At 36.0% G+C, this 12,435-nt stretch overlaps 1 protein-coding gene and 2 gene segments (V, D, J or C); 1 reads left to right on the top strand and 2 right to left on the bottom strand.

The window, feature by feature from the left end:
- LOC306864845 (Ig kappa chain V-III region MOPC 63-like) overlaps positions 1 to 12,435 on the bottom strand; it is a 684,433-nt gene that overhangs the window by 146,611 nt on the left and 525,387 nt on the right.
- Positions 1 to 12,435, top strand: part of LOC306864846 (Ig kappa chain V region K29-213-like) — a 764,502-nt gene that overhangs the window by 228,643 nt on the left and 523,424 nt on the right.
- Positions 7,471 to 12,435, bottom strand: part of mprip (myosin phosphatase Rho interacting protein) — a 43,552-nt gene continuing 38,587 nt past the window's right edge. For 6 of the 24 annotated variants that reach the window (XM_079409064.1, XM_079409063.1, XM_079409066.1 and 3 more), the window contains 6 exons: positions 12,092 to 12,199; positions 11,926 to 12,012; positions 11,673 to 11,838; positions 11,134 to 11,210; positions 10,593 to 10,661; positions 7,471 to 8,669 (listed from right to left, as the gene is read on the bottom strand). In XM_079409064.1, the coding sequence (XP_079265190.1) occupies positions 10,629 to 10,661; positions 11,134 to 11,210; positions 11,673 to 11,838; positions 11,926 to 12,012; positions 12,092 to 12,199 (471 nt within the window). In that variant the 3' untranslated portion in view covers positions 7,471 to 8,669; positions 10,593 to 10,628. Of the gene's footprint in view, positions 8,670 to 10,592; positions 10,662 to 11,133; positions 11,211 to 11,304; positions 11,839 to 11,925; positions 12,013 to 12,091; positions 12,200 to 12,435 lie in introns of those variants that run through there. The other 18 variants (XM_079409061.1, XM_079409060.1, XM_079409062.1 and 15 more) reach the window with 11 other exon arrangements.

Genomic DNA, 12,435 nt, shown 5'->3' with positions numbered 1-12,435 from the left:
AGATATATTTACAGCAAAATAGAGATATATATTTAGGTAGATAGATATATAATGTAGACATTATCAGTTTGCAGCATGTAACCTAAAATAGCAGCAGATCTTCAGAGCACTCAATGGGGAAATGATGTTATTTAGATACTTCATTTATTTTCACTGAGGCTCTGACAGAAATGTCTGATAGAAAACTCTGTGTGAATCCAGAAACTTCCCTTCAAATGTCGTATTTTAAAACATTTACCTCTGTCTTAATGTATTTCAAATTTTTGCTGAACTTTTCCTAAACACAATGGGATTCAAGAATGCCAACATTTTTGCATTTCTATATATATATACCACAAAACAATTTACACGTCTAACTAACTTGAAATGTGAAGAATGAGAATGATAGTGTAAAAAATTCACTGATCTATGCACACTGTCTGACTGAGTGTTTAGTACAATCTGCATTTCATCCTCTCGTTTCTATTATTGCGACCTCACTTGAAGCATTTTAGCAATTCATATAAGGAATTCTTCAGGTTAAATAAAGCTGTCAATGATTACAGAAAATGATTTAATCGGCATTTCATGTAAAAACAAACAAAAATCATGTTTACAGTAATGCACTAAGAAAGTAGACTATATGGGGCAAGGCATTAAAATACAATGTCTTTGTTTCAAAACCTAATGAGCTGTCAATAGGGAGACTTTGAGGTGCTCTCCATGCAAAAAAAGTTTTCATTCAAAGAAAACTTATTTTGGCCAAATTCTAAAGCACCATCTTGGTGGAGCTTCGAAACTTCTGAGAATTATTTGTTTTGAATCAGTGATATAAATTGCAATAAACAGGGCTTTGTCAAGTTATAACTGTTTCGAAATGTTCAAAACCGTGAATCATTTTGCAAATTTGTTCAATTGATTTGATTCAGGGTTTTGGAAAGCTCCAAGTTCTGTGGGGAAAAAAATTCTCCCACAATGGCAGAAGAGGAAAATGTTGATGCTACTGACATTTCAGTCAATAACAAAAACCATAAGTAGATATCATTCAGTCTGATTAAAAAGACTATATTATCCAGTATCTGTGTTATATTTTATGTTGTATCATGTAAATTCACTGTGGGTCTTGTTTGACACGACCTCTATGTAGAGCCAAACTGATCACTTATGAGGTACAATTTGATTTAAAATGCTTAGAAAACAGACATCAGAGCTGCTTACTAGGTTTTGGGGCAGAGGCATTGCTTATGAAAGTATCACAAAACATTATATGTGTTGACATGAAACTATAATATGATAAAATCACTCCATTACCTTGATGTGTACAGTTATATGAAATTTCTTAGATCCTGTCATGACCATGTGAAGCCAGTAAACACATGATCTTTTCCACAGTATCTGTAAGGAGTCCAGAAAGAGACTTTTACCTAGAGAAACCGCCACCTACAGATGTTAGAGCAGTAGTGCACAAGCATTAACAGGGACAAATTTATCATCTGGTGTGTCTGACAACATGCCACAGATGCTTGAAATGAGCTTTAGCTGTATTTATGCTGGAATATTCTATTAAGGAGAAAGGCAAAAGACAAAATTCACAGGTAGAAATAATCACTCATTAAACAATTGTGGCTCAGATTGAATGCTGTTGCATTTCACGAGAGACTGTGTGTGTGTGTGTGTGTGTGTGTGTGTGTGTGTGTGTGTGTGTGTGTGTGTGTGTGTGTGTGTGTCTTATGCCATCTGTCCGTGACTGTATGATAGCATGAAGGGCACATTCATGAAGCAATAATGAAAAGATTAAAGCAATACGTGATGTATCAACCACAATTTATCAGGACAAAAACATTTCGATTTTACCAGTTTGAAGTGAAGCAATGTATTCTTTAAGAAAGCACAGAGTTATAACTTTTGTGAGCTGTACTATACAACTTTTTTGTATAAAAAAAAGAAAAGAAATGAAGACTATGTCAGTCTTTGCTTCTGCCGTTTCACTATTATTCCAAAGCCTTTTATATGAAATGATACACATTCACTTCTTATATGGATAGTTGATTGGAATTAGTGGTGAAAAAAAGATTATATATTATTCTATTTAAATATCAAAAATTGATTCATTTAAAATTATTCAATTTTGCAATCAAGAGGAACTGCAATGCAAATGATCTTGGATAATAACTGTGAGCCACAAAAACAGAAACCTACTGGTCAGGTTTGTTCTCATGCTTATCGCTTTGCCCGATGCATGGAAGATGACGTAAAGAAGCAAAATGGTAGTGCTACTGTAAGCTCATCAGGTGATTGTCAACAAAAATGCCTCCAAGCAACCAAACTGTAATGAATGAACACTGTAATACACTTTTTATACTTCAGTCTCTGCAGATGTTATCATTTGATGTCAGAGCTTTGACTCTATAATACATTTTACTGGCTTGATAGTGAATTTTTTATCATAAACTGTGTAGACGAGTTGGATGTCTTATGAATTGCAAATAATGATGGTGGAAACATTTTAAACTGAGGCTGCTTTTCTAACTTTCCTAACTAACTAACCTAGTCCATCTAGCATCATGTAGTCAATATAAAATACTGCATTATACAAGTGAATTATACAGGCCACGTAAAATCTGAAACTGAATATATGTGGGTCTCACAACACAACATTAACAAAAAGAATGATTGGTTATGGAACAGCCACACATCTGAATAATATAGAAATGTTGTGGGGAGTTGAATTACTGTAGGTAGAAATGGGAAAAACAGCCAATTTAGGAGACTGAAAGACAATGACAAGAAACGCCTACAAAAAACGCCTGCCAAAGAGAACGACACCTGCTATTGAAGCTACTGTGTTTTTATGTTCCATAGCAGAAAACTGCATTTTAATTTGTGTTGTACTGGGAAAAAAAAAAAAGGTTTACAGAGACTCATATGCCTGCTTATTACAAATTAGATCAAAGAACTGCAGTTTGAATTCAAACTTTGACTGGAAATAGAATTAAAGGGCTAGTTCACCCAGAAATGAAAATTGTCATAATTTCTGTCTCATCCTCACATTGTTCCAAACCTGATTGAGTTTCTTTCATCTGTTGAACATAAAAGCAGATATTTTTAAAAATATGGGTTATCAGACAGTTGACTTCCACAGTATTTTTATGCCATTCTATGGAAGTCAATGGCTACACTCAATTTGGTTACCTCCATTCTTCAAAATATCTTTTGTTTTAATATTCAGTGTACGAAAGAAACTCCTACGAGTTTGGAACGACTTAAGGGTGAGTGAATAATGACTCACCATTCAACTGAAAATGGAAATCTTCATTTTTGGGGGCGAAGTATCCTTTAAAGGGAGCTAAAATTAAAATAAATTCATATTCTGTAACTTTAGAGGTACCGTAAACTGTAAATGTTGGCTTGATAAAGCATTCTTTTAAAGTTTTAAAAATGTTCAAAAAGCCTTTTAAAGGGTCGCAAAGACCCTTCCCCCTTAGTTACTGTTGCTAAGTCCGACAAGCCATGGCACTCTCACATCACACATCATGTTCAAATGCAGTGAAAAATACATTGCAAAGAGGAAACTGACACGCCGACAGACAAGACAAGCAGGTTACTTCTGGTGTGAAGCAAAGTCTCAGTTTTCAAATATGGTCATTTTTAAGAAATTCAAACAATAAATAGCCTGTGTGACTCTTTAATGTGTTATGACAGATCACTGTTGCATCTCAGTTCAAGCGGCAGTGAACGGATTATCTCTTCCAAAATAAACATGAATGAACATCAGAAGGTATCTTGTTTCAAACACTGAAAGAGGTCATTACATTTTTTCAATTCAAGTCCACCGACATTAGTCTACTCTTCTGTTTGTTTTGTTTGTCGGAAAAAAGGTAGATTCAGGGTTATTATTGATCAGATTGTCTGTCAATCAAACTCCTGGGACAATTATCCACCTTATTTTTTTTGTAGGCCTAACCACCTTTTTCTTCAGGGGGTGGAGACTGGTAGGTTTAGGGGTGGTAATGGGGTGGGTTTAGGGATTAGGGGGTGGAGACGGCTGGGTTTAGCGATCAGGGGGTGGAGACGGGTAGGTTTAGGGGTGGTAATGGGGTGGGTTTAGGGACTAGGGGGTGGAGACGGCTGGGTTTAGCGATCAGGGGGTGGAGACGGGTAGGTTTAGGGGTGGTGATGCGGTGGGTTTAGGGATCAGGGGGTGGAGACTGGTAGGTTTAGGGGTGGTACTGGGGTGGGTTTAGGGATTAGGGGGTGGAGACGGGTAGGTTTAGGGGTGGTGATGCGGTGGGTTTAGGGATCAGGGGGTGGAGACGGGTGGGTTTAGGGATCAGGGGGTGGAGACGGGTAGGTTTAGGGGTGGTGATGCGGTGGGTTTAGGGATCAGGGGGTGGAGACGGCTAGGTTTAGGGATCAGGGGGTGGAGACGGCTAGGTTTAGGGATCAGGGGGTGGAGACGGGTAGGTTTAGGGGTGGTGATGCGGTGGGTTTAGGGATCAGGGGGTGGAGACGGGTAGGTTTAGGGGTGGTGATGCGGTGGGTTTAGGGATCAGGGGGTGGAGACGGGTAGGTTTAGGGGTGGTAATGGGGTGGGTTTAGGGATCAGGGGGTGGAGACAGGTAGGTTTATGGGTGGGGGTGGGTGGGTTTAGGGATCAGGGGATGGAGACGGGTAGGTTCAGGTATATGTAAGGTGGGAAGAGTTGGATCTAGATCCAACCACACCCCCTGGATCTTGTGTTCTGCAGTGAGGACCATCTCGTTCGGTAGGGCATATTAACAAGGCCCAACCCATTTGGAGCTGGCTCCAACCTCTGTTTATCTCGTCATTTGCATACATTTCTCTCCACCTCGTGGTTTGTCCTCCAGTAAGACGCTTAAAGACACTGGAGATCAAGTCCATCTGTGGATTCTGTTTCCATGGAAACGTGATAACAGAACATTCTCCTCACAACGTGGTTCCAGATGTCCTGCATCACCTGACATGGGAAACATGATTAAAGAACACCAAAGGAAGCTAAAGAAAGCAACAAAACCTTGACAATAACAATTTTTCTGCTCAGTTCATATTTAAATTGCCCTGCAAACGAGTATCAGTTTGTATTTGTTTATTTAACAGTTTATTTAAGAACAAACCCTTACTTTCAGAATGTAGTTAAAATCTATGAAATAGAAATAAAACTGTGACTGATTTATAGGTGCTTTAAAAGTAGAGATTTCTGACTCAGCGCTGCAGGACAAAATAATAATAATAATAGAGAAAAAACGCAATTTTATAAATACATAGGTTTGTCATTTAACATATGCAGTCTTCTTTCCTTGAAAGTGTGGGCTCTTAAAAGAGTCCAGACAGATCACACGCACACACACTGGGCCTTTAATGCTGATGAATCATGCAGAACTTTCTGCATTATTGAATAAAACTGAACTATTAACAGCATTCGTTTCATGAGTGCAGCTCAGGGAGGTTCTTGAAGAATATCTTACATACCCAGATATATCTTATTTGAATGACAGCATGTGTTGAGATGAGAGACAGACACGTATGATAGGAATTTCACACACTAAACCCCCATATGCATTTACATAACTGTGGTCATCGAGCGTTAATAGCAGGAAACATGTTTGTATTTGTGCTCTGAATCCTCAGCTGAATGCTGGATTCATTATACAGCACTAATGCTTTGTTCTTCATTTCAATACAGTGAATAAAGTTAACCACGACAGCCATTCAATCAGACTCTACTGAATAGATCAAATTGGATCCAATTTCAAGAATTATTCACGGCTCTGAAAGATTTTCTCTCCATCTTTTTTTAACAAACAGGTGATACCAGGGATGTGAAAGATCATTGCATAACAAAAAATAAAGTTTCCTAGTGGGAAATAAATTATCTTTAACCTTAAATCAAGCAACACATAATTTTGAGATTTTGTCTAATAAAAATAGTCATTCTCTATTCACTGTCACTTGAGTTATAGCAGGATGCATATTGTCATGAGCGGGTTTTAAGCTCTAAAAAGGACAGATGCATCATGCATGTTCAAATTTTCAAGTCAAAAGTCAAGTGAATTTGAATGCAACTTCAAACAATTAACATTAATAATTATGCATGATTAGTGTAGGTTTAAAAGTGTTTGTCTAAAATGCTATGGCATTTTGCAGCAGAAATCAAAAATATTATTTTCACTAAAGATGTCAAGACTCTTTTTCATACAACAAAGCTGCATAATTACCACCGGCTGTCAAAGTCAACCGCAATTTGCTTTGTTTATTAAAAAAATGTATAAGAAAGGTTAGAATTTAAACTAAGTCCCCTGACCAAAGATACCAAAGTCTATTGAGGTAAATTAAAGACTGAGACCAAATAGAAGACAAAAAGCTGAACCGTGACTGTCCTCTGCTGGCCAGGACAAACATGACTTCTTTAACGCACCATATCCATAATTCAGTACTTTTTCATGAGTAGAATACAGTTCAATTCAACTTTCTGATAAGTTTTAAGTCAAGGAATGTCCAATCTCATTGTGTAGCCTTTCTTTCTGTTTTAAAGATGTTTTCTTTGAATTGTTTGACTACTGCAAAGAGAATACAGGAAAATATAACTTTCCTTAATTTGTGTTTTTGCCAGCTAAATATCAATTTCATTTAAAACCTAAGCCAAAATCTGGCTCTAAATCTCTCTTTTCTTTACTCAAAGTTTGTTGATTTAGACAAGTATATGGAAATGATTCAAAGCTCTGTTAATACTAAAGCAGTGAAAACTGAACCTCTATCCTCTGTGTCCTCTTAAGGTGTACATTTATTTATGTATTTGTTTGTTTGTCAACCTGGCGACACATCCCTTATGAAAATTAATTATGAAATGATTTACTTGCTTTCCTCTGCAGTAAACAAGGCTCATGCATCGTTATATTCCCCAAAGTGGAGCCAAAAAAGTTAGTTTTTTTTAAAAAGTCATTAGTTTTGTTTTCTTTGCACACAAAAAATATTCTCGTAGCTGCGTAAAATTATGGTTAAACCACTGATATCACATGGACTATTTTAATGATGTCCTTACTGCGTTTCTGGGTCTTGACCGTGGTACCTTGCTGTCTATGGAGGCTCAGAAAGCCCTCAGATTTCATCAGAAATATGTTCATTTGTGTTCTGAAGATGAACGAAGGTCTGAGGGTTTGGAATGACATTAAGGGGAGTAATTAATGACAGAATGTAATGTTTTGGGTGAACTATCCCTTTAATTCAGATGTGCTACATGTTGCATTCACTGCCATTTATACGTTCTGTGGCCTCATGGGATAGTGAAGTGTCCATTAAATGCATACTTTAATAAATAATACTATGAATTCAGACATACTACTTTTTTCACACAATCTATACTAGGGAACAATTTGACCTCGGACGCAGCAAAAAAATTAGTCATCTTTTGTTCACATCTTTTTTGGTGAAGAATATTCACTTTTCTTTTTAAAAAGACAATATCTCACTGCATTTTTGATTCAAAAACATTTTTATTATTACAGATGTATCACATTCACGCACACCAAAATAAAATATTCATACAGATTAGGTGTAGACATACTGCTTCTAGATAGATATAAAGATATTTTTTCCACTATTCAGACCGAGAGAACAAGATAAAGGAATCTTCTCTAAAACCAATTTACAAATATTGAATATTATTATACAGTGAGTTTTCTTTGTTGTGTGTTCAATACTTTCTGAATTCTGGAGCAGAAGGAATATGGAATCACATGTTTCAAAACCAGAACACAGAAATTAACGACTCAAAGTGCTTCATATTCATGCAAAGGCCAGTATTAAACAGCACGAATGCTGGAATAACGAAATCATTAAAACGTCCCACGTTCAGATCGAATTACAGGACGAAATAAGCTCACTATCAGTAGCTGAACGAACGCTTTATGCCAAAACAACCCACAGCAGAGATCACGTTTGGTTGCTAAATTTTGCACATCCGAATAAACCAGAAGCAACACAAAAGCAATTAAAACAGCAAATTAGATTCTCCTCAAGTAAATGACTGAAGCACATAATCACCCGAAACTCTCTGACGATCAAAAACACACTCGCACTCACGTTACCCAGCTTATAGAAACCACGTCATTTCATCTCAAGGTTACAGTACTAAAAAGTCTGAAAAAAAATGTTATCACGTACACGACTTTACTCATATTTACAATATCATTGGCAAAATAATATCTCTCTCTGTCAATAATTAATTCTTTTCTCTCAGAATAATCATAAAAATGTCACCAGCACTCCTATAAAGACACAACAGCAGCCATTCAGAAGATACTCAAATGAGAAACACACACACGTCTAGTGTTCTAGTTCAATACTGAGTGTGTTCATATATACTGTGATGATGAGGAACAGCTTCAGGACTTCTAGAGACCAAAAATATGAGGTTCATCAGAGCTGAAGGTTGGCAAAAATGGTCTGTGTCAACGTCATTCCCTTAATTCACACAAACAATATTAAAACACAATCAGAAAGCTGAAGTTCTGCTTCATCTACCAACCAAGAAGCTCTAAATGAAGACAATTAAAGAGCAAGAATACAAAAAAAGGAAGAAAGAAAGTGTGTGAGGTGTGTTATATCTTTCTGGAGTCTTTAGTTTCGAATAGCTTCATCCTCTCCTGTACGGTCAATCCCTCCTTCAAACTCTGAAAAAGAAAGAGAATGCTGAGATGAAAGAATTGTGATTTTCCACACTTAAATATAAAAATAAAAACAATCCTCCAGAAGACTTAAGTTTGCACACAGAATACACGGTTCGATTTCTATCAAGAGAGCTTTAGCTGTACACAATATTGCACTTTCATTAGCAAAATTCAACTTTGATATCATTGCTAGCTGAGGTTATAGTAGTTAATGTTATGGTAGATATCAAAAAAAAATATTTTAAATCAGACTAGGTGAAATTAGCCATATGTATGAAAAATTTCCAAATCTGATGCAAGTATAATTTTGAATTAAATTACATTTGCTGCTCTATTAAAACAAACATACATGCATATTCCCTGATATATATAATAGCCTAAATTACATTGCAATTAATAAATAACTAAAAATAAAATCCAATAATTTAATCAAAAAATGCTAAATATAAAACAAACAAATAAGTGAATAATAGACCGTATGTAATGTTACAGAACTACACACTGCAAAATAATGATTTTCTGTTTAGGTTTTCAAATTCAATGACCAACATTATTTCCATTTAAATGATGTTCTCTGCTGTTAATAAAAGCCTGTCACAAAAAGATGCTAACATACAGACAAATGTGTGATCTGTTGTATATAACTGTAATAAATAAAATGTAAACATTAAACAAAAGATCAAATAAATTAATCAGAAATAAAAAATAAAATAGACTGTATATTAAATGGCAGAACTCCAGCTGTGTTAAGTCTTAAAAACGGTCTAAACCACTAAAAATGACCTGCATCGCAATGATCATCTATTCCACACATGGCAGTTTATTAATATAGTTCATTCATTCTGCTTTAGTTTCACTTCACTTCTGTGTGCTTCACAACATGCACATTTCTTAAAGGGACATTCAGGGAGTTTTAAACCAAAGCCCGTTTCTAGATTCACTTGGTTTTCTCTAAACAGTTTTAGATCCATTGTTATGTCTGTAATTCACTGGCTGTGCTTCCTTCATTGTGCAACAAGACACCAGCAAAAGACGTTCACATGAACACGTTGTACACACACACCGGTGTCCGGTTTCTGTATTATTACACTATTAGATCTGTCTCATTGCCTTCGAGACCTAAACAGGACACATGACACTTCATTTCCTCGTGCCTTTAAATAATAAAGAATTTTTCAGCAGGATTCTGAGATGCACAAAGATGTTATTTACCCCAAAACCAAACCCAAATGCATTTAAAACAAAGTAGTGTCCTAAGTACAGTTTGGAAGTATTAAATATCCTTAAATATCCCTTTAAGCTGTATAATATATTCAAGGTTTATCAGAAGGGAATTCACAAAGAAAACGACAAAGTCTATTCAGACGGTAAGTGTTTTACACACAAGTTACTTTTTACAGGAGATCACACATGATCAACTTCAACAAGTGCAGGGTAAATGCAAATGTTCATTTACAAGCAATTACCGTCTAAATAGGGCTAAATACACAAAAACACACACACGCGCAAAGCAAGAAACCCCAACATATAAACAGTCCAAACACATAACACTCAGATGCTGGTTATGTGTCGACCTGACAGACCGGGTTAATTTGCAGGTGATTTTTCAAACTGTCAGGAGGTGTAGGTCTCATGCAGGATTCAAAGGCTGTGTTCACAATGGAATACTAGCTTAATAAATACTGCACAGTATATGATGCATAAAAATAATACTGTATTTGAAACAGTACGCATTGTTTTTATGCTAAACCTTTCAAACTATATTGTTGACCTCAGTGCATGTGAGTGGCATCCAGTTAAAAATCACTGCAGGAATTGCTTCTGGTTTATTCACAAAACTGGAAATGAAAGGTCAAGTACAGTATATGCTGTGCAATACGCTCCATATTCCATGCAAACACAGCCGTACTCTCACAAGAGCGATACCTGCTTCACCTGTAGGACCTGATGGGGTCACAGCGGTCAGCTACCCCCGACCAACCCCTCACTCTCTGCCTGACAGGACAGCGCACACATGTGAGGACACACACACACACACACACACACACACACACACACACACGCACACACACGCACAATGTGTAGTGTTCCATAATTCACACACAAAAATACTAGGGCTGTCACTTAAAAAAAGAATAAATAAAATGATTAACAAATATGATAAATTCTCTAACATTTACATTTTATCATCTGGGGGAAAAAGGTGTATCAAATACATACATGAACAATCCAAAAAAACACAATATATATTGACTTTTTGTAGTTTATCCAATGATTTATTCAAATATGATTTATTTTAATCGACTGACAGCCCTAATAAACAAGTATATCTTTCTCAAACACTCGTATACACAGCATTACATTAAACAACCACACAACCAACATCATGTTCAACATAAATGCACAGGAATATCACTACAATCAATGGATGACAAGTGTATATTTATGACACACTTTGACCTCTCACCTTTGACCTGACCCCACGTATCTGTTTGGATTTTTCTTTCTTCAGGAAATCTGGGTTACTCTTTGACTTCATAATGTCTGCAATAACCACAAATAAAGAAAATAAAATATTTCATTTTTGTACACACTCTTATTGTAATAAATTAGAAGATGCTTGGCAATTATCTGAGATGATCAAATATGAAATTATCAGAAACAGAAAACACTCGATTAAGATTAACACTTTAACAATTCACTATTTTAATCTACATTTCTTTATTTTTAATAAATAAATTAGTTGAATTTTATAGTGAATATTTATATTGTGTAAAACAATTATAACTGTAAATTAATACAATAAAAGTAATTAATAATTTGCTTAATTTCAATGAAAATATTATTTGCTATAATTAAATTGAAAATTAACAAATTTAATTCTCCAGCATCAGCCACTGAATAATCGTGCCTTTTTGTCCTTTTTTGCACTATGGAAGAAACAAAGAGGGTGGTTAAATGATTGAATTGTCATTTTTGCATGAATTGTTCCTTTAAATCTCTCACCGTATCCAGCAGTAACGCCACCTCCTTCAGCGTCTAATTCCCCAAGAGCTTCTGTAACAGCCGAAAGTTTCTCCCTCAGCTTGTTAATGTCACAGTCAGCTTTAGCTTTGACGATACTCAGCTCTGTGTAAATGTCCTTGTACTTATCCGAAGCATACTTCTTATCCTGAAACGCATATAACATGTTGATATGTTCAGAGAGCAGTTAAAGAGAAACACATGTACAGAGCGTGTAAGTGTGCGTGTATATTACTCGAAGTGCCGACTGCAGCTCGTCTTTGAGAGAGTTTATTTCCTGTTTGAGGTACTGGATCTCTGACTCCTTCACTCGCAGCAAAACCTGCAGCAAAACAATGTTTAGATGTCGTGCATGATGGCTTTATATGATCTAAACTCAGATGACAGAGTTGGTGCTGTACCTCCAGTTCATAGATGTCTTTGCCTTGTGTCAGAGATGAAGTCGATTTGTCTTCACTGATGCATGAGTGCATTCTGGTGATCTCTTCATTCAGGCGATGATTTAGTTCCTGTAAACAAACCACGCAAGTTGTTGTTTACATGATGGTGGGGCAAAATTATTCGCTTCTATCATTCTTAAGGCAAGATTATACAGGCAAAAACTTTTTTTTTTTCCATGCTCTGGTCAATTTTGAGATTTTGGCTTTTCGTAACATGTTTTCAGAAAACATCCAAAATACACATTTAAGTGTTTATTTTATTGCGCTTTATTTTTGCATCTGTAGATTTCAATTACAATACATAA

The sequence above is a fragment of the Barbus barbus genome, assembly GCF_936440315.1.
Source record: "Barbus barbus genome assembly, chromosome: 46".
NCBI classification, from domain to species: Eukaryota; Metazoa; Chordata; class Actinopteri; order Cypriniformes; family Cyprinidae; genus Barbus; species Barbus barbus.
The sequence above is the reverse complement of the archived record's forward strand: the minus strand, read 5'-3'. Positions and strand labels throughout refer to the sequence as shown.